This window comes from Peromyscus leucopus, chromosome 8b, assembly GCF_004664715.2.
Source record: "Peromyscus leucopus breed LL Stock chromosome 8b, UCI_PerLeu_2.1, whole genome shotgun sequence".
Taxonomy (NCBI): Eukaryota; Metazoa; Chordata; class Mammalia; order Rodentia; family Cricetidae; genus Peromyscus; species Peromyscus leucopus.
The window spans coordinates 87,978,409-88,005,926 of NC_051086.1; the positions used below are offsets into that span (position 1 = coordinate 87,978,409).

General features: G+C 42.2%; 2 protein-coding genes and 1 pseudogene across 7 annotated transcripts in view; 2 read left to right on the plus strand and 1 right to left on the minus strand.

Moving 5' to 3' along the window:
• The first annotated feature begins 292 nt into the window (after positions 1-292).
• On the plus strand, positions 293-14,768 carry LOC114702194 (annotated as a pseudogene).
• A 3,359-nt stretch (positions 14,769-18,127) lies between these two features.
• On the minus strand, positions 18,128-18,965 carry LOC114702193 (transcription factor BTF3-like). The gene has a single exon (XM_037200816.1). It carries the CDS (start codon positions 18,873-18,875, stop codon positions 18,387-18,389), a length of 489 nt encoding a protein of 162 aa, XP_037056711.1. The 5' UTR covers positions 18,876-18,965; the 3' UTR covers positions 18,128-18,386.
• Positions 18,966-23,253: 4,288 nt separating this feature from the next.
• The window catches only part of Kansl1 (KAT8 regulatory NSL complex subunit 1), a 144,453-nt gene continuing 140,188 nt past the window's right edge, over positions 23,254-27,518 (plus strand). For 4 of the 6 annotated variants that reach the window (XM_028882678.2, XM_028882682.2, XM_028882681.2 and 1 more), the window contains exons 1-2: positions 23,254-23,318; positions 25,038-25,155. The gene's annotated coding sequence lies outside the window, so the exon portion shown is untranslated. Of the gene's footprint in view, positions 23,319-23,886; positions 24,181-25,037; positions 25,156-27,518 lie in introns of those variants that run through there. The other 2 variants (XM_028882683.2, XM_028882679.2) reach the window with 2 other exon arrangements.

Below are 27,518 nucleotides of genomic sequence, written 5' to 3' on the forward strand. Positions count from 1 at the left end.
AGCCTCCCTGGATCTGTGGGTTTCAGTCTGATTGTCCTTTGCTTTGTATCGAGTATCCACTTATGAGTGAGTACATACCATGTTTGTCCTTCTGAGTCTGGGTTACCTCACTCAAGATGATTGAATTATCATTTTCAAAAGCCTATTATTCAATTAATATTTCTCAAACTTCTGGATCTGATATCATTCTATTTACATCTGAAGTCAATCATTGTTAAAAAATCAGTGAAGGCACCGCCCCCTCTCCAAGCCAACCAGTGACCACCAGAGCCATATGCCCACCATGCACGGAATGGGAACAGCACTAGTGACCACTGGAGCCATAGCCCCCTTCCTGGACCTATTGGGAAGAAGAAGAACCACAGGAGCCAGAGGCCCCACCTGCACCAACTGGAAGAAGAGCGACCTGGAGCCCCACCTGTTGGGATTAAAGGAAGAAATGGCAGACAGCAGTGTAAGGACACATTAAACAACATAAAGAGCAATACAGCACCACCAGAATCTAGTGATCCTACAACAGCAAGACCTGAACATCCCAAATCAGATGACCCAGAAGAAAATGACCTTACAAACAACTTTATGAAGATGATAGAGGACCTAAAAGAAGAAATGAAAAACTCACTTGAAGAAATGGAGGAAAAGACAAACAAAAAATTGGAGGAAATCAAGAAATCTCTTAAAGAAAGTCAAGAAAAATCAATTAAACAGATGAGGGAAACAGTTCAAGACCTGAAAATTGAAATAGAAGCAATAAAGAAAACACAAACAGAGGGAATTCAGGAAAAGGAAAATCTGAGTAAAGGAACAGAAACTACAGAGTCAAGCATAACCAACATAATACAAGAAATGGAAGAGAGAATATCAGGCGTTGAGGATATGATAGAGGAAATACTTTCATTAATCAAAAAAAAATGTTAAGTCCAGCAAATTTTTAACACAAAACATCCAGGAAATCTGGGAAATCATGAAAAGACCAAACCTAAGAATACTAGGGATAGAAGAAGAAGACTAATTCCATCTTAAAGGCACAGAAAATATATTCAACAAAATTATAAAAGAAAACTTTCCCAACCTAAAGAAAGACATGCCTATGACAGTACAAGAAGCTGACAGAACACCAAATAGACTGAATCACAAATAAAAGTCACTTGCCACATAATAGTCAAAACACTAAACATATAGAATAAAGAAAGAATATTAAGAGCAGCAAAGGAGAAATGTCAAGTAATGTATAAAGGCAGATCTATCAGAATTACACCCGACTACTCAATGGAAACTCTGAAAGTCAGAAGGTCCTGGACAGACATGCTGCAGATACTAAAAGACAATGGATGCCAGCCCAGATTACTATACCCAGCAAAGCTTTCAATCACCGTAGATGGAGAAAACAAGATATTCCCTGACAAAACCAGATTTAAACATTACATATCCACAAATCTAGCCCTACAGAAAGTACTAAAAGGAAAACTCCAACCCAAGGAAGTTAGCTGCAACCACCAAAACACAGGCAATAGATAATCTCATACCAGCAAATCCCAGAGAAGGAAAACACACACACACACACACACACACACACACACACACACACACACAACCACCAAAAAATGACAGGAATTAACAATTACTGGTCATTAATATTCCTTAATATCAATGGAATCAATTTGCCTAACAAAAAGACACAGGCTAACAGAACGGGTATGAAAACAGGATCCATCCTTCTACTACATACAAGAAACACACCTCAACCTCAAAAACAGACCTTACCTCAGAGTAAAGGGTTGGGAAAAAACTTTCCAATCAAATAGACCTAAGAAACAAGTTCGTGTAGCTATCCTAATATCTAACAAATAGACTTCAAACTAAAATCAATCAAAAGAGATGAAGAAGGGCATTTCATATTCCTCACAGGAAAAATCCATCAGGATGAAGTCTCAACATTTATGCCCCAAATACAAGGTCACCTACATTTGTTAAAAAAAAAAATTATTAAAGCTCAAATCACACATCAAACCCCATACACTAATAGTGGGAGACTTCAACACCCCTCTCTCATCACTGGACAGGTCTATCAGACAGAAATTTAACAGAGAGATAAGAGAACTAACAGATGTTATCACTCAAATGGACCTAATAGACATCTATAGAACATTTCACCCAAACACAAAAGAATATACATTCTTTTCAGCACCCCATGGAACTTTCTCCAAAATTAACCACATACTCGGTAACAAAACAAATCTCAACAGATACAAAAAAAATGGAATAACCTCCTGTATCTTATTGGATCACCATGGCTTAAAGTTAGAATTCAACAACAACAGAAAATGAAGAAAGCCTACAAACTCATGGAAACTGAACAATGCTTAAATAAATCACCTGAGTCAAAGAAGAAATAAAGAAAGAAATTAAAGACTTCCTAGAATTTAATGAAAATGAATGTACAACATACCCAAACTTATGGGACACTATGAAAGCAGTAATAAAGGGAAGTTCATACCTCTAAATGCCCACATAAAGAAGTTGGAGAAATCTCACACTAGTGACTTAACAGTACACCTTAAAACTCTAGAACAAAAAGAAGCAAATTCACTCAGGAGAAGTAAATGACAGGAAATAATCAAATTGAGGGCTGAAATCAGTAAAATAGAAACAAAGAGAACAATTCAAAGAATCAATGAAACAAAGAGTTGGTTCTTTGAGAATAAACAAGATAGACAAACCCTTATGCAAACTAACCAAAAAGCAGAGAAAGAATATCCAAATTAACAAAATCAGAAATGAAAAGGGGAACATAATAACAGACACTGAGGAATCCAGAGAATCATTAGGTCATACTTTGAAAACCTGTACTCCACAAAATTGGAAAATGTAAAAGAAATGGACAATTTTTTGGATAGGTACCACATACCAGAATTAAATCAAGACCAGATAAACAATTTAAATAGACCTATAACCCCTAAGGAAATAGAAGCAGTCATCAAGAGTCTCCCAACCAAAAAAAGCCCAGAGCCGGATGGTTTCAGCACAGAATTCTACCAGATTTTCAAAGAGCTAATACAAATACTCCTGAAATTGTTCCAAACAATATTGCCAAACTCTTTTTACCTCGCTACAGTTACCCAAACCACATAAAGGTGCAACTAGGAAAGAGAATTATAGGCCAATCTCCCTTATGAACATTGATGTAAATATTCTCAATAAAATACTAGCAAACTGAATTCAAGAACACATCAAAAAAATCATCCACCATGATCAAGTAGGCTTCATCCCAGAGATGCAGGGATGGTTCAACATACAAAAATCTGTCAATGTAATCCACTATATAAACAAACTGAAGAAAAAAAACCACATGATCATTTCATTAGATGATGAAAAAGTCTTTGACAAAATCCAACACCCCTTCATGATAAAAGTCTTGGAGAGATCAGGGATACAAGGAACATACCTAAACAAAATAAAGGCAATATACAGCAAACCAACAGCCAACATCAAACTAAATGGCAAGAAACTCAAAGAGATTCCACTAAAATCAGGAACAAGACAAAGCTGTCCACTCTTTCCATATCTATTCAATATAATACTCAAAGTTCTAGCTAGAGCAATAAGACAACAAAAGGAGATCAAGGAGATACAAATTAGAAAGGAAAAAGTCAAACTTTCACTATTTGCAGATGATATACTATACATAAATGACCCCAAAAATTCTACCAAGGAACTCCTACAGTTGATAAACACTTTCAGTAATGTGTCAAGATACAAGATTAACTAAAAAAAAAAATCAGTAACCCTCCTATATACAAATGATAAATGGGCTGAGAAATAAATTACAGAAACATTACCCTTTACAATAGCCACAAATAACATGAAATATCTTGGGGTAACTCTAACCAAACAAGTGAAAGACCTCTATGACAAAAATTTTAAGTCTTTGAAGAAAGAAATTGAAGAACATATCAGAAAATGAAAAGACCTCCCATGTTCTTGGATAGGTAGGCTCAACATAATAAAAAATGGCAATCTTACCAAAAGCAATCTACAGATTCAATGCAATCCCCATCAAAAATCCCAATGCAATTCTTCACAGACCTTGAAAGAACGGATAGCCAAAACAATCCTATACAATAAAGGAACTTCCAGAGGCATCACCATCTCTGACTTCAAGCTCTACTATAGAGCTACAATAATAAAAACAGCTTGGCATTAGCATAAAAAACAGACATGTTGATTAATGGAATCAAATCAAAGACCCTGACATTAATCCACATAACTACAAACATCTGATTTTTTTGTTGTTGGAATGATATCCACAGCATTTCCCCTTTTTTTCTTTTTTTAAAAAGTAAGGTTTTAACTTTAACATGGTAAATTACATATAACAAAACAATTATCGAGCAAGAATTACAGTTACAATATTAAAGATGTCCTATCTAGCTTATATTTGTGAGTTTAAGGTTTTATATCTAACTTATCTTTTATCATAACTGAGGAAATTACAACTATCTAGTTTTCAACCACATCAAAGACCTGAGAAGGAACATAATGGTACCTGAGAAATGGTAGATGGATGCAAGCAACTTTCGGGAATCTTGCAAGAGTAGACCAATGGGGGCCATTTGTTGCTGGAGAGCTTCTCTCCAGGTTCCCCAAGCCCCGCAGTCCCACAATCCACTTATAAAATAATCACTCAGACGCTTATATCACTTATAAACTGTATGGCCCTGGCAGGCTTCTTGCTAACTGTTCTTTTATCTTAAATTAACCCATTTCTATAAATCTATACCTTGCCACATGGCTGGTGGCTTACCAGCGTCTTCACATGCTGCTTGTCCTGGCAGTGGCTGTAGTGTCTCTCCCTCAGCCTTTCACTTCCCAGAATTCTCCTCTCTCCTTGTCCCACCTACTTCCTGCCTGGTCACTGGCCATCAGTGTTTTATTTATATAGAATGATATCCACAGCAGAGGAGGACACTAAGAGAGACACACATGGATTGCCCCAGGAAGGGGAAAGGGTTAAGGAGAAAGTGTAAAATGGGAGGAGGGAGTAGAGGGGAGGTGGGAACATGAGAGCTTGAGATGGCCGAGTTGGGGGAAAGAGAGGGAGGGAGAGCAATGAAAGAGATATCTTGACAGAGTGTACCATTAAGGGGATGGGGAAAAATCTGGAGCTAGGGAAATCCCCAGGAACTCACAAGGATGTCCCCAGCTAAGACTCCTAGCAATAGTGGAGAACTAGCTTGAACTGCACTGAGATTGGTATCTACCCTAATTGTCATCATAGAACTGATGGAAACAGATGCAGAGACCCACAGCCAAGCACTTGGCTAAGATTCTGGGGTTCAGTTGAAGAGAGGGAGGAAGGATTATAAGGGGGGGGGGGTCAGAATCATGATGAGACAAACCACAGAGACAGCTGACCCAAGCTAGTGGGAGCTCCCAGACTCTGAACTAACAGCTGGGGAGCCTGCATGGGACCAAACTAGGCCTCTGAATGTGGTTAAAGTTGCATGGCTTCATGTGTTTGTGGGTCCCCTGGCAATGGGACCAGGACTTATCTCAGGCACAGAAACTGGCTTTTTAGAGCCTATTCCCTATGGTATGATGCCTTACTCAGCCTTGATGCAAGGAAGAGGGGCTAGGTCAGGCCCCACCTTGGTATACCAGCCTGTGTTGACTAACCAAGGGAGGCCTTACCCTCTATGAGGAGTGTAACTAGAGTTTTCCTGCCTTGCCCACAGTCAGGACAAATCTCTCTCACCCACCAGTCCCACAGCCACTCAGACCCAACCAAGTAAACACAGAGACTTATATTGCTTACAAACTGTATGGCCATGGCAGGCTTCTTGCTAACTATTCTTATAGCTTAAATTAATCCATTTCCATAAATCTATACCTTGCCACGTGGCTCGTGGCTTACTGGCATCTTCACTTGCTGCTTGTCATGGCAGAGGCTGACAGTGACTCCCTCCACCTTCCTGTTCTCTCAATTCTCTCTGTTAGTCCAGCCTATACTTCCTGCCTGGCCACTGGCCAATCAGTGTTTTATTTATTGACCAATCAGATCAATTTGACATATAGAACATCCCACAGCACTAAGATAGTCTTTCAGAATTGCTGCTTCTGAAAATGGTCTGTCAGATACTCTAGGCCTGTAGCCAATTTGAGTGCACCAACAATGCTGAGAAACATTAGGTGACTGTCCAGGCTGCCAGCTGTCTCGGTCTACTCTTGCAAGATTCCTGAAAGTTGCTTGCATCCATCTACCATTTCTCAGGTACCATTATATTCCTTCTCGGGTCTTTGATGGGATTGAAGACCAGCAGTTATAGTTACAACTTTATATATATATATACATATATATACATATATATATATATATATAATCTTAGACAGAACATATTAAGTATTAGAATTAGGTTCTTTAGGATAGGACAGCTTTTGGAATGATCTTTGTAACATACCATTTACCTATGCTCCAGACTTCTCTGGATTTTAGTATGTGTTTCTTGCTTGATATTGTTTGAATTGATTGTAGTTCCATCTTATCTAGGTCATTATCCCTCATTACTCCTGGGCAATATTTGATAACCATTCCTTTGTATATAGTCTTGTATTAAGTTAGAACCTTCTTATTTTGACAAAAGTGGGAGATGTAGTGGGTAGCCATTCCAGCTTTGGTCTGGAAGTTCCAACCCCCATTGAGGCTTCGGTAACTATCACGCCTACAAGGTGGGGCCAAGGGAGGGCCCTGAAGACCAGGTCCTTCTTGGACCATGGACACTAGAGGTAGACCGAGGAGAGTTCTCCAGAGAACACCACCGGACTGTGCTGCGTCTTTCACACAACCTGCAACCTACCTATCCCTTCATTTGTAAGTTATGCCATTAAATAAAACTCCCTTTTAACTACGTGGAGTGGCCTAAATAATTTCACCAATAGAGCTGGGGCAGGTAAATACAGCTCCAGGGCTGTTATTCATCGGTATGAGATTAGGCTCTCACAGACCCAAAGGGACATAGCCAGCTGCCAACACCATAGCTAGCCACACAGCAGAGGGCTTTGCAGGTTAAAGTTTGGTTCATGCGGTCAGAAAAATGTTGCAGAGTACAGAAAGTCACGTTCAGACTGAGAAAATCTCTGAACAGATATAGTATGCTTAAAAATGTGCTTAGATGCTGAAGAAAAAAAATAAAATGGATATAGGAAGTTGTTAAAAAATAAATAAATACCTTCCCAGGCACCCAGTTTGGGGGGAGCCTGCTTTTTTTTTTTTAACAACACCCCTACTCCTCATCTCCCCCATCCCATGCTGCCAACTTCTAACCACAATAGTGACTCTGTGCTTGTCTGTTTAGATTTGTGTGTAAATGAAATGTGGAAATGACCCTCCCTGCGCCAGCTGGTTGCCTCCCCTTCCCCTTGTTCTTGGCCACTCATGGAAGCAGGACCAGTAAGGGACCTTCAATTAAAAAAAAAAACAATAAAAAGGCTAATTAACAAAATAATAATAATAAATAAATAAATAGTTTAAAAATAGTTAAATCTTTAAAGAGAGTAAAGTGATGTAAAAAGGATAAGCTACATCAGGATGGGAAATACACGGGGCACTTGGATCCTATATGTTGTTTTGTTGACTTTGAATTTTTTGAATACTGATGAGTGAAGGACAAATGCCGCTGAGAGACATTGGATTGTGAAAAGAGCTGCGAAATTAAACCAGCCTGTGTATTTTGTGGATGTCTTAACTTTAAAATGAAAGTCAAAAAATATGTTGCATTGGGTAAGAGTTTATGCCTTTGTTTCCACAGGAAACAAAAAGCTATGGAAATCTTCAAAATTAATGAAGATCAGATTTTCAGGGGAGAGCTCCTGAAAATCTTGACTACAGAAAGAAAAGGGGAAAGAGAGGAGAGGGAGGGAGGGAGAGAGAGAGAGAGAGAGAGAGAGAGAGAGAGAGAGAGAGAGAAAGAGGGAGGGAGAGAGAGAGAGGAGGGAGGGAGGGAAAGAGGGAGGGAGGGAGGGAAGGAGGAAGGGAGGAAGGAAGGAAGGAAGGAAGGAAGGAAGGAAGGAAGGAAGGAAGGAAGGAGCAACAACAACAAAAAAAATCCAAAACAAAAAAAAAAAGGCCTATAATACAGGTAACATATAAGCTGATCCCTCTACATGGGAACAGCTCTGAGACTGGAGTAGACATGATAAATCATGTTGGCTACATGACTTATTATTACACACCATCCTTTCACATGACATGAATGGAGATTTATATTACAGTTTGGTTAGGCAGTACAAATGGACTTAAAAGTTGACAGATGCCTTTCACTGCTCAAACACAGAGCAGGGAATCATCTTTAGTCAATTTGTACACTCTGCACATTCTATACTTGTGTTAATACAGATACGTATGTTACCTTTAAAAGTTTGTGTATTTTCAGAACAAAAGGACCAGACACCAATAAAGACAAGTAGCCCAGGTGATCCAGCTTCTCAGGATGCCTCTGTTGCAGTTTCCTCAAAATTCTGCATCCAGAACAACTTCAAAGCTGTTAGCTGAAATGATCCAACCTCACAGACTACTCCAGCCAGGATTTCAGATAATCCCTTTCCCATCACATAGAGACTGGACCATGATACTGCTAACTTTCCCAAGACTTGACCATTATGTCAGTTTTCTCAGGTTCCCCTAAAGATGCTATTGCCCCCAAACAAAAGGAAGTAGTCTAGAGAACACAATGTCCACATTCTCAAGAGGTGAGGTGGGTGGTTTTTGGTCATTTGATGGGTTATAAATGTATGTCATCATTTAGGGGGGTTGGTTACAAGTTGTTATTGGTCATGGTCATGGAGAAAACTAAACAAGGGAGATTAGATTCAGGGATCTTGTTCTGGAAAAAAAGGGGGAGAATAGAGAAATAATAGGATAAAAGGGTAGATTATTGAATCTACTTTTAAACCAAAAAAAGCAACTACTAGTCTCAAATATTTTACATTGTATGAATTTTTGTATATTGATATAAATTTTAGGTTATTTTTGTTATACTGTGTATATGTTTCTACTCTACTAAGATATTTTTGTAAAAAAAGATATTTTTGTATATCAATACAAATTCAAGATTATTTTTTATATACTGTATATGTTTCTGTTCTTGTTTAAGATATTGTACCTATGCAGCTCATTTGAAAATGTGATGTAAAGTTTAGTTTTTGAAACCTATTTAGCGTTGTATGATATTTTGTTTGTGTTCTGACAAATAAAGCTTGCCTGGAGATCAGAGGGTAGAGCTAGCCACTAGTTAACCATAGACTGACTATAGAGGGTCAGGCAGTGGTAGCACATACCTTTAATCCCAGCACTTGGGAGTAGGAAGCAGGAAGATCAGGAATTCAAGGCTGTGGCGGCAATCCTGCTGAGCTCCTGGCTTGTCTCCAGAGAGTAGCATCTAATCCTAATCCTTTCTTTGTTTAACCACACCTTTTGTTTCTCTTACCTTTTGTTTCTGTTATCGCCCTATGTGAATCTTATTTGAGAGTCAAGAATCAGAGAGTCCCCCAAGGATCAAAGGCCTATGCAAAACTTGGTCCAGGAAACCCAGAAAACCGAGGTCCCTGATAAATCAAATAATTATACCTGGCATTGGTCTCTGGGAGTTCCTTTTAGGTTGCTTTGAAGGTACAGAAATTAACTATCTAAACTGTAAAAAAGAGTAAATAAATATGCCCTAGGCAAAGGGTTAATGCTTCAGTCCTTGGAGGCTGGACTCCCCTGCAGCCATGATAGGCTAGATTCATTCTTAAGATGCCTCTGTGTCTTCATTCCACGAACCCACGTGAACCCACACACTTGTGTAGCGACCACACAGCTACACAAGACTACCCTGGACTACATGAGATTGATCTAGTCTAAAAGAGAAATAGAGCTGGAGGTGGTAGTCTATACCTTCAATCCCAGCATTAGGGAGGCGGAGACAGGAATACAAGATGGGTGGAGAAAGGATCTTGGCCTCCATTTGGTCTGAGGATTCATAGATGTAAGAAGTTTCTATTGGCTGCTGCTCTGATTCTCTGATCTTTCAACTTTTGCCCTCAATATCTGACTCTGGGTTTTTATTGTTAAAACCAATTAGGATCACACTTCAATTTAGGATAATAAAGAAATGCAGGTTAGTAGTTAGTTATCTATAACCATCAAATTATAGTCATGTTAGATATGTTTTCAAGGGTCAAACATATATTTTAAATAGATGGATAGATAGATGGTCTCCAAATACTTCAGAGACCTACAGAATATGGCATTTAAGTTTATGTTATTATGTTTTAATAACATAAGGCTTTTCATGACAGTGAGACATGTCTGTTCCTGGCAGCACCAATTTACTTCAAAAGAGAATGGTGGGTGTCAAAGAATCTCCACATAGAGTTTGCTTCAAATGTGGCAAAGCTAGTCACTGGGTAAGAAACTTCTCTTACCTCGACTGCTGACAGTCAGTATGCTGTCCTAATTGGATAAGCAGGACACAAAAGAAAGCAGCTGGCTGAGTGGTAGTGGCACAGGCCTTTAATCCCAGCACTCGGGAGGCAGAGCCAGGCAGATCTCTGTGAGTTCCAGGCCAGCCTGGTCTACAAAGTGAGTTCCAGAAAAGGCACAAAACTACACAGGGAAACCCTGTCTCAAGAAGAAGAAGAAGGAGAAGAAGGAGGAGGAGGAGGAGGAGGAGGAGGAGGAGGAGGAGGAGGAGGAGGAGGAGGAGGAGAAGAAGAAGAAGGTAATCGCCAAGACAAGGTAGGTAGTCTTTCAAAATTCCTGCTTCACAGAAAAGTCTGCCAGATATTCTAGGCCTGTAGGCTGAAGATTGAATGCCCCAGTGTTGCAGAGGAAACTTGGATTACTGGCTAGGCAGCAAGATATCTCTGTTGTGTCTATAGTTTTGGAAGTTGTTTGCTCTGCACTTTCTATTTACTCAGATAATATTATATTTTTCTTGGGTCTCTGGTGGGGTTGAAGAATAGATATAATACAAATCTTAAAAGGTCTTATTAATAAAAAAATAACAGAGCCAGATATTGGGGTGAAAGCTGAAAGATCAGAAACAGAACAAGCCAACCATGTTCTTACCTCTACGAAATCCTCAGCCTCAAGAGAATGAGTTCCTGTTTCCTCACACCTTATATATCTTTTTCTGCCCTGCCATCTTAACTTCCTGGGATTAAAGGCCAGTATGCATGTCAGTACTGGGATTAAAATGTGTGCCATGCCAGGCAGTGGTGGTGCATGCTTTTAATCCCAGCACTTGGGAGGCAGAGCCAGGAGGATCTCTGTGAGTTCGAGGCCAGCCTGGTCTACAAAGCAAGTTCCAGGAAAGGTGCAAAGCTACACAGAGAAACCCTGTCTTGAAAAACCAAAAAAAAAAAAAAAAAAAAAAAAAGTGTGTGCCACCATGTCTGGCTCTGGCTCTGTTCCCAGTGTGGTCTTGAACTTACAGAGATCCAATGGATCTCTGTGATCCGAGTGATAGGATTAAGGGTGTGTGCCATCACTGTCTGGCCTGTATGTCTTATCTAACGGCTGGCTCTGTCCTCTGATTCCCAGGTAAGCTTTATTGGGGTGCACAATATATCACCACAAATAGATATAGTTTTACAGTTTTTCCTTGTCACAAAATTCAGAAAAGAAACTTACAAGGAGATGTGAAGTTTATAAGGTCGAGAGACATAAAAGCCTAAGCTGTTTATCTAAGAATATGTTTTAATGTCTAAAAAGGTATTTTTAGGTTGCTAATACAAGTTATGATAGAAAATGGTTTAGGATAAAACTTTGGAATCACCAAGGTAGGATAGATAATAGAGTAGTTTCTCCAAATTTTCCAAATACAAATGGACTGGACATTGTGAATGTAATTCTTATCCAATAATTGTTCTTTGTTTACAGTTTTACTGTGTTAGAGTTAAAAACCTTTCCTTTTTATTTAGACAGAAGGGAGAAATGTTGCAGAATATTTGTTTACACCGTGTGAAGATTTGTCACTGTGATTTGTTCAATAAAGAGCTGAATGGTCAATAGCTAGACAGGAGAGAATAGGTGGGACTTGTGGGCAGGGAGAGGAAGTTAGAGGGATGAATCTAGGTGCAGGAGAGATGCCAGTGAGACACTGAAGAAGTCGGACATACGGTACAGAGGAGAGGTAACCAAGCCATGTTGCAGAGTGTAGGGTAATAGAAACTGGGTAATTTAAGTTTTAAGAGCCAGTTGGGAAAAGTCTAAGCTAAGGCCAACCTTTCATAATTAATATCTAGTCTCCATGTTGTTATTTGTGAGCTGGTGGTCCACAAGAAAGACTCACTACAATCCTCTTTATGCAGGAAACATGAGCTCTTAATTGGGATCTAAATGCTGGACCTCATGAAATGGCTCAGTGGGTAAAGTCATTGTCACAAAATCTGGTGACCTGAGTTCAGTCCCCAGGTCTGAATAATGGAAGGGAAGAACTGACTCTCACAAGTTTTTCTCTGATTTCCTCGTACATGCCATGACATATACACATACCCAAGCACCTACAATTTTTTTTAATTGCTTTTTTTTAAGATTTATTTATTTATTATGTATACAGAAGAGGGTGCCAGATCTCATTACAGATGGTTGTGAGCCACCATGTGGTTGCTGGGAATTGAACTCAGGACCTCTGGAAGAGCAGTTGGTGCTCTTAACCTCTGAGCCATCTCTCCATCCCCCACAATTTTTTTTAAGTCATGAAAATTTTAAAAATATCTAACTGCTATGTTTGAACCATGCAACCTTGGAGATGGAGGTTACTTGTCCTGCTTACTGATATGGTAGCCATTGTCTCCCGAACTTCAGTCACGCTCCCTCTGATTGCACTCCGAAATCCCTTACTGGATATGAGGTTGAGTTTTCCCTTTCTCTGCCACTCCCAGAGCACAGCATCTGGTACATGAAATTCTCTCCAAACCAGGAACAACCTGGTACCAGCTGGACCAGCAAAGGATCCTGCATGTCTTCTCATCTATCCATTCACCAAGATCTTCACAAAATCTCTGTAAAGAACCATCAGGATTTCTTTTTTCTTTGTTTTGTTTTGTTTTTTGTTTTTCAAGACAGGGTTTCTCTGTGTAGCCCTGGCTGTCCTGGAACACGCTCTGTAAACCAGGCTGGCCTGGAACTCAGAGATCTGCCTGCCTCTGCCTTCTGAGTGCTGGGATTAAAGGTGTGCACAACCACCACCAAGCACCATCTAGGATTCTATGTCTGAAAAGAATCTTTAAAGATAGTTTAGCCTGGTGGTGGTGGCGAATATCTTTAATCTACCCTGCTTCCCCCAACTCCATCTACACTGAGAAAACTCTGAATAAAGGAATGGCACCCAAGTGTCTGCCCAGGGACCTTGCTTTTGACCATACTTGGACACAGTCCCAGCTCCTGGTTGGCTCACCATCACCCCTCACCTAAGGTCTATAAAACCCCTCTGCCTTAGCCTAGGTGTGTGACTTCTCTGGCCTGTTCTTTGGAATTGGTGAATTCCTGGGAACTGCCCAATAAACCTGCATTTATGTTTTTAATCTGATCTGATCTGACCTTTTGCATCGTCAGAATCATATTACTTACTATTTATCCTCTCTACATTAAAAAAAAATTAGCTGGGTGGTGGTTGTGCATGCTTTTAATCCCAGCACTCGGGAGGCACAGGCAATCGGGTCTCTGTGAGTTCGAGGCCAGCCTGGTCTACAGAGTGAGTTCTAGGTCAGCCAGGGCTACACAGTGAAACCCTGTCTCGAATCCTCCCCCGCCCGCAGCCCCCCCCCCAAATCAGTCTGGCATGGTTCTTGGATAGGCAAGATGGAAGGAGCAGGAAAGTTATGTAGCCTGGGCTACAGGGCTAGAGCCTCTCAAAACAACCAATAAACAACAAAACCAACAAGCTGGACTTGAGAGAAGTCTCTATGGCTAAAAGCACTTGCTGCTTTTGCAAAAGACTCAAGTTCCCCTAGTACCCATGTTGAGTGGCTAATAATCCCTTATAACTCCAGCTCCAAGAGATCCAACGCCCTCTTCTGGTCTTCTAGGGAGCCTACATGCATATGTATATGCCCACACATAGACACACAGACCCAGATACATAAACAAAGTAAATAAATAAATAAATAAATAAATAAAATACTTAAAAAAATATATTGGGCCATGGTGGCACACATCTTTAATCCCAGCACTTGGGAGGCAGAAGCAGGCGGATCTTTGTGAGTTTGTGACCACCCTGATCTACAGAGTGAGTTCCAGGATAGCCAAGGCTAAATAAAAAAACCCTGTTGGGAAAACAAAACAAAACAAAAATAAAGACATAAATAAAATGGGACCTCTTTTCCTCTGGTTGTTCGAAGATCATTGACACCATAATGGCACAATCACTGGACCAGGAAGTACATGACCAACCATCCAGTTCAGAGGGAAACAAACGGTCATCCTTCATCCCAGGAAGGCAAGCGTACCAAACACAGAAAGGTGGGGAAAACTGGACAAAATGCACAAAACCACAACAGGTGTCATCTTTGTACTTGGATTCAGATATCGTTTCTTATGGTGGGAAGGCAACTGGCTTCAGTCTAGTTTCGTGACTCTTTGGATTACGCAAATAAAAATGAGGCGTGTAAGACATGGTCTGTATGAGCAGAAAAAGACCTCAAGAAAACAAGGAAAGGAAACTGAGAACAGAAGGAATGTGGTCACGGGGACTGCAGGGGCCAACGTTGATGATGGCAGAAGGTGAGCCGGAGAGTGGATGACAGTCCAAAGAGCAGAAACTGGGGTGATGTGAGCCTCTCAGTGACCGCGCATTTTCCTTTGTGTGCCTTTGTTTTGTTTTGTTTTTGAATCGTTCTTTTCTTTTATTCAACTTTTTAAAAAATGTATTTACTTTTATTTCATGCGCATTGGTGTTGTGCTTGCACGTATGTCTGTGTGAGGGCACTGGATCCCCTGGACCTGGAGTTACACATATCTGTGAGTGGCCATGCCGGTGCTGGGAATTGAACCAGGGTCCTTTGGAAGAGCAACCGGTACTCCTAACTGCTAACTGCTAAGCCATCTCTCTGTCCCCTCATTTCCCTTTTTTTTTTTTTTTTTTCTTGAGACAGGGTTTCTCTGTGTAACAGCTCTGGCTGTCCTTGAACTCTCTCTGTAAATCAGACTGGCCTGGAACTCACCGAAATTCACCTGCCTCTGCCTCCTGAGTACTAGGATTAAAGGTGTGCACATCACCGAGGGGCTCTTTTGTTTTTGTTTTTTTTTTTAAAGATTTGTTTTTATTTAAGTGTATGTATGTGCCTGCGTGAATTTTAATGCACACCACAGGCACACAGGTCCCTATGTAGGCCATCCAGAGGACATTAGAAACTCTGGAACTAGAATTATGGGTATTTGTGAGTCTCCTGATGTGAGTGTGAGTGCTGGCAACCAACGTCTGGTCCTCTGCGAGAATGGCAAATTTGCTGGGCCGTGGTGGCTCACGCCTTTAATCCCAGCACTCAGGAGGCAGAGCCAGGAGGATCTCTGTGAGTTCAAGGCCAGCCAGATCTACAGAGCAAGATCCAGGACAGCACCAAAACTGAACAGAAAAACCCTGTCTCGAAAAACAAAACAAAACCAAGGTAAATTCTTTTAACTTCTAAGCCAGCTTTCTAGTCCCAAGATGATGCAAATTTCTAAAGAGAGGACTAATAAATTGTAAACACACACACACCACAAAACAGAAGATGTGCTGCATTCTGTTGTGCTTTCATTTTCCATATCTCTCCTGGTTTGAAGCAGGGCTGGCTTCTTGGTGCTACACAGAACACTTTATCTACACTGTCTGTCTTAGTTGGGGTTTCTATTGCAGTGAAAAGACACCATAACCATGGCAACTCTTTACAATTCTTTTGTTGTTGTTGTTTTCTGAGACAGGGTTTCTCTGTGTAGTTTTGGTGCCTGTCCTGGATCTCGCTCAGTAGAGCAGGCTGGCTTGGCTTTGAATTTACAGAGATCCACCTGGCTCTGCCTCCTAAGTGCTGAGATTAAAGGCGTGTACCACCACCACCTGGCCTCCAAGGCAACTCTTATAAAGGAAAACATTTAATTGGGGCTGGCTTACAGTTCAGAGGTTTAGTCCATTATTGTCATGGCAGCAAGCAAGGCAGCATGCAGGCAGATATGGTGCTGGAGAAGGAGCTGAGAGGTCTTACCTCTTGATTCCAAGGCAACAGAAAGTGAACTGAGGGCTGGAGAGATGGCTCAGTGATTAAGAGGCTGCTCTTCCAAAGGTTCTGAGTTCAATTCCCAGCAACCACATGGTGGCTCACAACCATCTGTAATAATAAGGTCTGGTGCCCTCTTCTGGTGTGCAGGCATACATGTAGGCAGAACACTGTATACATAATCAATCAATAAATCTGAAAGAAAGAAAGAAAGGAAGGAAGGAAGGAAGGAAGGAAGGAAGGAAGGAAGGAAGGAAGGAAGGAAGGAAGAAGGCTTTGCTTAAGCATATATGAGACCTCAAAACCCACCCCCACAGTGACACACTTGCTCCAACAGGACCACACCTACTCTAAGAAAGTCACACCTCCTGACAGTGCCAATCCCTGTGTGTTTATGGGGGGCAATTACACTCAAAGTACCACTCCTACCCTTCACAGATCCTTCAAATTCTGTTCTCCCAGACAGACTATCCCAAGTCTGCATGGAAGGATGACACCTAACTGTTGCATCACCTCTGCTAATTCTTTTTCTCCACTGTCCCATCGGATTTTACTCACAAAATCCTAGTTCAAAAATGAAATTAAGAGCCAGGTGGTGGTGGCACATACCATTAATCCCAGCACTTGGGAGGCAGAGGCAGACTGATCTCCTTAAGTTCAAGGCCAGCCTGGTCTACAGAGTGAGTCTCAAGACAGCCAGGGCTGTTGCACAGAGGAACCCTGTCTCGAAAAAACAAGCAAACAAACAAATATATAAATTTTAAAAAAGAAAGAAAAAACTATTTTGGGGGACTGATGAGATAGCTCAGTAGTTAGAGCACTTGTTCTTACAGATGACCTGGGTTTGGTTCCCAGCGCCTGTGTGGTGGCTCACAGCATCTGTAACTCCAGTTCCAAGGGTTCTGACACTCTCTTCTGACCTCTGTGTGCACCAGGCACACACATGATACATATATACATTCGGGCAAAACACTCAAACACATAGCTTGTCCATTTTTTCTGTGGCAATTTTTTAATTTTTTTTTTTTTTGGTTTTTCGAGACAGGGTTTCTCTGTGTAGCTTTGCGCCTTTCCTGGGACTCACTTGGTAGCCCAGGCTGGCCTCGAACTCACAGAGATCCGCCTGGCTTAAATTTTTAAAAATTACTTTTATTGTTAAATATAACACAAAATGCATGACTTTTTCGCATGTTTCCTTTTAATTAAATTTTTTTATTTATCAGTGTGTGTGCATACTTGGCATACCTGTGGAGGTTAGGAGACAACTTTGTTGATTTGGATTTCTCCTTTCAACCTCTTGTGGCCTCCAGGGACTGAAGTCAGGTTGTGAGGCTTGCAATTCCTGAATGTTTTTCTCTGACCTCCACACAGGGGTTATGACCTGCACTCCTACACACAGTAATAATAAAAACAAACAAACCACAATTTAAAGCTGGGCATGGTGCCACAAACCTCCAATTCCAGCACGAGGCAAGCTGACGGTGGGAGATCACTAGGAGTTCAAAGCCAGCTTGGAACACATCATGAATTCCAAGCCAACCTGTGTTACATATGGAGAGCTTGTCTTAAAACAAACAACCAACAACAAACATCTAACCAAAACCAAACAAACCCCCCAAGCAACAGCCAAATGCCGAAATCAACCTACCAACCAAACCAAACCAAACCAAACATAACCCACAATTTAATCATGCTATAGTAAGCAATCTGGGATATTTCCAGCTGGAGGCCATGGGCACGCTGCTATTGTGAATGTTCTTGTAGGCAACCCTGATACTATGATTCTGCATTTTCTATATGGCTAGTAGTAGAGCTGCTGAGACACAGAGTATGTGCAGCTTCAATTTCATAAGATTATATCCAAGTCTTTTCTTTCTTTCTTTCTTTTTTTTTATACTAGGCAAAGAATTTTATTAACCCTTTTCCAAACTTTATTCCCAGGCTTCTTCAGCTTAATTTGCTGCAAAGAATGAATTGTGTTTAAGCAAAAACTGAAAGAGCTGCGGTGTCCAAGGGGCTCGGGCTTAAAAATATTAGCGATCTAGATTTTTTCAGATCCATAAACAAAAAGAATTTTAAAAAAGCAGTCATGATATAAAATAGCAGCTCCTGTAACTTCTGCAGGCGCCATCTTCTTCAGAAGTCGCCTCAGTTTAGTTTGCCTCATTCTTAGACGCCTCATCAAAATTCTCCACCAGATCTGGGACTTCATCATCATCATCTTCTCCAGTAGCAAGTGGTGCTTTTCCATCCACAGATTGTTTGGGCAGAGCTTCAGCCAGTCTCCTTAAACTAGTCAGACTGTCCGCTCTGAGCTGGTTTAGGATGCTGGGAAGCATTTCTGTCAGCCGCTTTGTCTCAGCGTGGCCTGTAATGGTGAAGGTGTTTGCTGCCAGAGACGCCTGAACTTTTGGGTTGTTAAAGTGGATCACTGTCCCTTGGTTTGTAAACATGTTCACCTCTTCAATACCAGAGATATCGTTCACTCCTGACTTCTTTAAGGAGAACTGCAGTTTTTTATCATCTGCTGTGGCTGTTCTGTGAACCACCTTCTTCTTTCTGCGAGCTGTTCCTTTTCCACCAATGCGCACTTGGGCCTGAAGTTTGGCCAGGTTCTCCTGGTCCATGATCGTTTCTTTCATCTTGTCGGAGTGGAAATGGGGCCGCGCGGGGGGCTTAGGGTTCGCGCTCAGGGGGTCTCGGGCAGACCAGCTGAGATAAGGCGCACACACGCGGGGGACGCAAGATGGCAGCTCCCAAGTCTTTTCTAAAGGGGTCATTCCAGTAGTGATAGGGTTTGCTGGTCTTCGTTGATTTGTGTTGATACATGCATGGCCTTTGGGAATTAGTCTCTCATCATTAGAGCATGCCCCGCTTCCCACTTACTGAATTTGCAAGGCTTTAAAGAGAGACTGGTCTTCCTTCCCAACAGAATGGCAAATGGAATTGGGGAAAAAAAATGGAATAGTCAAACTTTGAAATATTTAAGTGAGAAACAAGAGTCGGGGTAGGCCTTCTTATTAATCTAATTTGCTGTCTCCCATATCATTAATACAAATAATCATCACAGAATTTTCATGGGATGGTTTGGAATATAAGATACCAAAAATATAGTAATAGCTGGGCAGTGGTGCTGTGTGCCTTTAATCCCAGCACTCAGGAAGCAGACACAGGTGGATCTCCGTGAGTTTGAGGCCAGCCTGGTCTACAGAGTGAGATCTAGGACAGGCTCCAAAGATACTCAGGAAACTGTCTCGAAAAACCAAAAAAAAAAAAAAAAAAAAAAAAAAAAATAGTAACAATGGTATTTAAGTACTGAGTATGGCTGGGCAGTGGTGGTGCTCCCCTTTAATTCCAGCACTCGGAAGGCAGAGGCAGGGAGAATCTCTGTGAGTTCCAGCCTGGTCTACAGAATGAGTTCCAGGATAGCCAAGCTATACAGTGAAATCCTTTCTCAAAAAACAAAAACAAACAAACAAACAAACCCATTACCTATATTAACTAACTTAATCCTCATAACAGCCCTAACAGGAAATCATGTTATTACTACTACTACTACTACTGTTATTATTATTATCCTTCCCATTTCTGGAGGAGGTTTTCTTGTGTGTTTATGACGAAGTCTCATGTAGTCCAGTGTAGCCGGAAGTTGCAGGACCGGGTGGGACAGAAATTTCCGGCTACAGTCCAAGCTGACTGTAACTGAGGATGACCTCTTGCATCCACTTCCTAAGTGCAGGGATTATAGGCAGATGCCACCAAGCCTGGCTCCTTTTTTTTTGGGGGGGGGGTTCTGACAGGGTTTCACTCTGAAGAGCCAGGTCAGTGCCAGGGACTTAACCCAGGTCTTTTGCAAGAGTAGCTGGCACTTTAAACCACGGAGCCACCTCTAAATCCCCTGCTCTGGCCCATTTGTCGACAATAAGCAAGGAACTACACTGAAGGTAATCTAAGCAGAATTAGTCAACTGAGAAAATATGGACTGATAGGGAAATTTTTTATTGGAAAAGTTAAGTCTTTCACACGTTTGTATGGTATTTACGTAATTGCCATCCCTGTGTCCTCCTCCTCCAGTGACTTCTGTGCCCCTTCCATTTCCACTCAGATTCACAACCCCTCCTGTAATTTAAAGGCAGGATTCAGAATAAATAATATAAAGATAGGTCTTGCTGTGTAGCCCAAGGGAGCCTCCAATTGGCATCTTCCTGTTTCAGCCTCTCAAGTGCAGGGATGCCAGCACCACCACACTTTGCTAAAGATGTCTTATATTATCCTTATTCTTGAGGATAACTAAGGACATAACGAATAGCATCACACCCCAGCTTCCATTTCCTCATGACCGTAGAACTGCATCATGGCTCAGGGTGTCCTCTCTCCCCCTGGCCCCGGGCATGCTGGGCAAGCACTCCCACTGAACTGTTCCCCAGCCCTTGCCTCTTCTTTGAAAAAAGACAAGATGCATACATATCCTTTCTTTTCTTCAGTTCTCCTTTTGGTTCCTTGCTCTTTGTGCCACAGGGACAGCAGACTTCTGCAGGTGTGAGGGAACAGGAAAGTGTTTGGAGGCAAGGGGGTGGGGAGAAAGACAAGAAGGAGGGACCAAGAGTACATGGAAGGTGGAGGGGATACTTCCTTTAGGTTATGTTTTGTTTGTTTGTTTGTTTTTGTTTTCTAAAGTCTGTGGTCCATAGATTAGGAACTCCGTGAAGTTTTGCTTCAAATAATGAGAAAATTAACATTTCCTCCAATTGTGAATGTAGACAAAATCTTAGTGGTTTTCGCAGTACCTGTGACTTTGTCACCAATATGTCATAGCTTCATAGTGCATGACAGTTGTTTCAGATTTCTTTAAAAAAGTGACTCATTTATGACTTCAAAGTTAGAATGGTCATTCAATTAATTACTACTTGATTATTATTAAAAGGCACCTATATTGCTCTAGTATATTTTTTAGCAATATTTTGAAAACTGTTTTTTTTTTTTTTTTCTTGTAACAGTTTTCCAGGTCCTTGATTAACAACATGTACCACCATGCCTGTGCTAAAATTTTAGGGGCTGGAGAGATGGTTCCGAGGTTAAGAGCACGTGCTTGTTCTTTCATAAGACACAGGCTTGGTTTCCAGCACCCACACAGTGGCTCCCGCAGTCTGTAACTCCAGTCTCTCCAGGGATCAGTGTCTAGCCTCCAAGGACACCGGGCATGTACACAGTGCATTTTACATACAAACATCTTTAAAAAAGCGAAACTATATTTTAGTATAACTAGTTTTCTTTGGATTTCCCTGTACCCCAGGTGATCCTCCTGGGATCCTAGATGCAGTTAACATGATTTATAGAAACATTCTGAGAAAAAGTCTCTCTGTGACACTAAGACTGAAAAAAAGTGAAGACTTCTGATTTGTGGGTATTTTCTTTTTTTTAGGTCTTACATCACCTGTCTACTAGGGCCTAAAGGGTCCTTTAAGTAGCTTTAAGACCCAAGGCTCGCTCATAGTTTTCGTATTCGTTTTGCAATAGACTCTTGCTCCTCTGCCTTCATGCTGTCTCGCCATTATTTTCGTCCTAATTTTAGCTGTGTTTTTCTTTTTACGATTTGGGAAAGTCGATCCTTTAGCATGTCAAACTCGTCATCTGTGGATTGTTTACTCTCTCTTGTGTTAGGGAATTCCTCGGGACAACATTCATTTCTTACTGGTATTTGAAACTGAACAAATTAAAAAGTAAGACTCCCGGCTAAGTCTGGATGTTGTCCTGTTTTTCTTTCCTTCCTTCCTTCCTTTTTTAAAAATGTATTCTTCTCTCATATATTACATCCCAGTTTCCCCTCCCTCTTCTCCTCCCAATCCCTCCCACCTCCCCTCTCCCCCAGATTTACTCCTCTTCCTTTCCCCTTCAGAAAAGAGCAGGCCTCCCAGGAATATCAAACAAACAAGGCACAAACAGTTACGATGAGGCTAGGCACATAACCTAACATCAAGACTGGACGAGGCAACCCAGTAGGAGGAAGAGGGCCCCCAAAAGCAGGCAAAAGAATCAGAGACAGCCCCTGCTTTAACTTTTAGGAGTCCCACAAGAACAGCAAGCTACACAACCAGAACATGTATGCAGAGGACCTGGGTCGGACCCAAACAGGCTCCCTGATTGTCGGTCTGTCTGTGTGAGCCCCTGTGAGCCCTTGTTAGTTGATTCTGTGGGCCGTGTTTTTGTGGTTTGTTTCTGATTTTGTGACCGGATTTAAAATTTAAAAACTTTTTTTTGAAATACTCTCCATGTAGCTCAAGCTGGCTCTTGAACTTAATACTTTTCTACTTTAGTCTCTTGTGCTAGAATCACAGGCGTAGGCCATCCCGCTTGGCTAATTAATATTTTTTTTCTAGTTGGGATGCTTAGGAACGGTATGAAAATCAATATCTACAAAGGATGTGCCTGAGATTAAGTCTTTCTCTCCCTTGGTCTGCTGGGTAGTCCATTTCATCCCAGGAGGTAACCACTGTTACCACCTCTGAGAGTGATTTTTGACAATCAGCTCTCTCTCAATTCCTTCCTGGTCTGTGAGATGTGTGGCCTTTCCAGGCCCTCATGACCTCCAATCTGGTTGGCTTTATACATAAACATCTATATGTGGATATTTAATGGACATATACAAAATCTCTCTCCCTATGGCCTTCCGGGCCGGGTTTTCATCACATCGCTTCCTGGATGAAGAACCTGGAAGGGTGAGGGGCAGGGGTTGGGGGTGACAGGGAAGAGGACCTGAGGGACTGAGGCCAGGGGTTGAGTGATGGACTGCTGTGAAGCACTGTAGGGATTCTTATTCTTATTTCTCCCACGAGGCCCCCTTCCAGCTCCATCCAGCTCAAGCCTCTCCTTTCCTAGGGCCGAGACAGAGATAGAGAGATACAGAGACAGAGACGCCGAGGCACCAGCATCTCTCCCCCCCCCTCCACCGTCCCGCCCCACAGCTCTGACAGACGTCCACTCTCAGCCAATGGCACTCGCGAATTGCCCTAGACGGGCCAATGAGAGACAGAGGAGGGCGGAAGCTTGCCCGCCCCCCCCACTCTAGGCTTGGTTGAGCCGTGCAGGTAGGTCCGGGGCCGGGGGAGCTGCCGTTGGCACTACTGCCCCGGGGGGTGGGGGCGCGGCGGGTCGGGGTGATGGTGGCGCAGAGTGGGGCGTCCCGTCCCGGGGACGCCGCGGGGGGCGCCGCCGCGGGGCGGAGGGAAGCTGAGGGGTCGCGGGAGCGGGCGCCGCCGAGGGCCCTGAAGGCGGCCGGGCTGAGGACGCGGGGACGCGTGTGCGGGGCGCGGGGACCCCCGGCCGGCGCCCACCCGCAAGGCCTGGGCCTCGGGCCGTGGGCCGCGGCGGACTCGGAGACTGGCGGCCGGCGGGCCGTGGGAGGGGGGCGCCGCCGCCGAGAGGAGCCCCGGGGCGCCAGGCCGAGCGAGGTGGGACGGACCGCGGCGGACAGGACGGGAAGCGGCATCCCGCGGGCCGCCCCCTCCTGAGGCAAGTCGGGCAGCGGCCCCGGGCTCCGGGCCGCGAGCCCCGGCCCCGGCCGCCCCCTCCTAACAATGGGGACCGGGCCGGAGGAGTCGCGGGCCGCGGGGGTGGGGGAGGCTCCGGGACGAGGGTCCGAGGCGGGGGAGGGGCGCGGAGTCGCGCTCTCCGCGATGTCGGCCCCGCGGTTCTGTGGAGCTGGGGGTCGCGTCGCGTCGCGTCACGGGGTTGGGGGGGGCGCCGCTCAGGCTTGCCCGGGAGTCGGGTCAAGAGTCAAACTCCTCCGGCCCCCACCCCCCCAGAGCCGATGAGCGCTAGGCAAAGTGATGCCAAGTCTCCCTAACCGAGGTGACCAACGCGGAGACGGAGCAGACCCACTCCAGAGCTTTATTTCATTTTTAAAACGGGGGACCTCGACCCTGATTTTAAGAAATTATTTTTAAGGAGGTGAGTGTGTTATTTTTGTGTTCCCACTCGGGCTAGCCTCCATTTTAAGTGAAGCAGTAACTGGTTAAGCTGGAATTTTCTTCATTCAGGCCTAGGACTTAAGGCTCCTACAAGGGGTCATTTAGTCCACCCTTCTGAGTTCCTACAAACTTAACATCCTCCATCTTCAAAATGAATTCCTCTGATCTGCTTTTAAAGATCTCCGGGCAAGAAGGGTCTCCCCCCCCTTTTTTTTTTTTTTTGCTTGTAGTACTTCAGTGAAGAATAGATATTATTATTATTATTATTATTTAGAATCATCTCTGAAACTTAATTTTAAGAAAAGTTAGGACATCAGAATTGTCAGAGAGGTTTTAAGTTTATTAAATAAAAGTAGCTGTAGACTTTTTCAGGTGGTTAGTTAATAAATCATCTTCAGTAGTGCTTATGAAATACTCTGGGAGAATAATTTTTCATCTGGGATTTTGGTTTTCTGAATCTTTGATAAGTAATTTCCGATTATTTAAAATTTATGTTCTCCTTTGATGTAAAATATTTCCACAGATAGAGATATACATATGCCCTTTCCAAAGGTAATTGTAAATTGTACCCTTTTTTTGTTTTGTTTTGATATCATCTCAGTAAGTAGCCTTGCCTGGCCCCAAACTCACTGTATATACCAGGTTTGTGTTGAACTCTTAGGTCACAGCCTGCCTCAGCCTCCTCTGAGTGCTGGGATCAAAGGTGTGCACCACACCCAGCACTGGTACACTTTTTAGGATGGTAAGGCAGTTGGCACTTAACATCCTTCCCAGATAGAATAAGCTATTTATATATTCTAGATTATTTTCATCTAAATGAAAAATCCTCCTTTTCAGATCTTCCCACTTCCTTATCCGTGGTAACTGAGGGAATTACTAAGTTTCTTCCTGCTTATTTCTGAGTCTTGTCTGAACTATTCCTGACACTATGAATGCTATTTGGATGCCTCTTAAGGTAAGATATATTGGCTTTTCCTTATTACTTCATAGTATTGTAGAATCAGGAATGTTTGTTCACCTATTTGTGTTTTGAGACAGGGTCTCATTGTCGCCCAGGCTGACCTGGAACTTTTTAGGTTGCTGAGCATGGCCTTAACTTCATGAACGTCCTGCCTCAACATTCCAAAATGTTAGTATTATGCCCTAGATCTATCTAGAATGCCTATGCCCCAGATCTAACTAGAATGTTCTTGAATTTGCTGCTCTTCACTTACCTTACAGGATACTCATCCTCAGAACTATTAGCTTCTTAGGATTTATATTATTGCTGTTCTTGATTATTGGTGTTAAAATATTAATGAAGTTCTCAGATTAACTTTTATTATAATGGTGAGTTCATCTTTTTACCTTTAAATTATTACAGCTTACATACTTGTAAAATTCTGTTCCAAACTTGGTAGATGGGTTGGCAGTTCAGACTTCGAGGTCCATTTTCAAACAGGTACTTTAGAGTCATATGAACTTGGGTGTGTCCTACTTTTGCAAATCAGTAGCTGATTCATGTGTTACAAAAGATGTGTCATTAACCATTTGTTTACTCTGAAGTTTCATATAGTATATTAAAGTTTATGTGTACAACTCTTGGAATGCCCTACTGCTCCTTAGGCCAGTGCATGAACCCTTACACTAATTTTTTTCAACAGGTAACCCATTGAAACAGGTCTTTTCTTTTCATAGGGTGGACCTTACTTGGGCAGTGTAGACATTGACCATTTGATAAAAAAGCTTTCCATGATGGTGGTTCTTTGTCTCTTATGGCTCTTTCTGATCTGTTGTTCAGAGATGGCAAAAAAAAAAAAAAAAAAAAAAAAAAAACCTCTTAGTTAGGACTAAGCAGAGGATAGAGAGCTTAAGGCATGAGAGAGAGGAAGGACCAAGAACTGATAAGTAGTGCTAGAAGTCCTCTGTCAGTCTGGCCTTCCTCGAGAGTTAGAGAACAACATAGTTAAGATTGTTTGGTGTGAGCTGCTCCATGTAGGTCCAGAGTAGTGTAGTGGGTAAATCAGAATAATGCAGTCTGTGTAACCTAACTATTTGGACTTTTGGGAAATCTTTAGATAATGTAGACTGAATCTTACCCTCATTATGTTCTAGCTGCTCTTGTTGGATAATGATTGCATATATTAATATAAAGGGTCCAAAGTGACACATTCTTTTCATCCTTTTGGAGGGCTTGAATAGGGAGACAGCCTGAAGTTCTGAGTGCCTAGGAGCTGGAGGACCTGTGTAACTGTTTCCACTTCTCTTTAAAAAAAAAAAAATATTTTTATTTATGTGCATTGGTGTTTTGCCTACATGTGTGTCTGTGTGAAGGTGTCAGTAGTGAGCTCTGCCATATGGGTGCTGGGTATTGAACCCGGGTCCTTTGGAAGTGCTCTTAACTGCCGAGCCATCTCTCCGGCCCCCGTGTTTCCACTTTTTAACAATTGTTTTGTGCCAAGACTTGCTGACTTCTATGATCAGTATATTAGATTTCATGTTGCACTTTTCTTGGTTTTATGGTAGTGAATATATTGAGGGCTACTTTTTAAAGAGATGTGTGTAATGTTTAAGGTTTTACCTCTAATTATTGGTAAATCTGGGGTGTTATAATACTGTAACCCCTATTGTTGAACCAGAGTTCTTTGGCATGGCAGAAATACAGCCAACAGTCAGTGTCCTATGGTGTGTACTATCTGTTAACTACTTGAGAATGTAGTTACATGGCTGCCTTAGGTTTACGTTCCCTACCAATCCTTTGATCGGTGTGAAAATGTGCTAAATCTAAACTGGTTGTTTTGAGATAAGAGTCTTGCTATGTACCCTAGACTGGCCTAGAATTCTAATGACTCAGCCTCCCAAGTGCTGAGATTATGGGCATATGCCATAAACTTTCTTCCTTCACATTTTCCTCCCATTTTTTTTTTTTTTTTTTTTTTTTTTTTTTTTTTTTTTTTTTTTTGGTTTTTCGAGACAGGGTTTCTCTGTGTAGCTTTGCGCCTTTCCTGGAGCTCACTTGGTAGCCCAGGCTGGCCTCGAACTCACAGAGATCCGCCTGCCTCTGCCTCCTGAGTGCTGGGATTAAAGGCGTGCGCCACCACCGCCCGGCTTTTCCTCCCATTTTTATACTTAAGAACATTTTAAAATTTGGAAGAAATGGTATTTTTCTGTATTTTCAGATTGGAGTATATTTGTATTTATTTAATTTATTTATTTGTGTTTTATGTATATTGGTGTTTTGCCTGCATGTATGTCTGTGTGAGGGTGTCAGATCCTGGAGTTACAGACAGTTGTGAACTGCCCTGTAGGTACTGGGAATTGTACTGAGGTCCTCTAGAA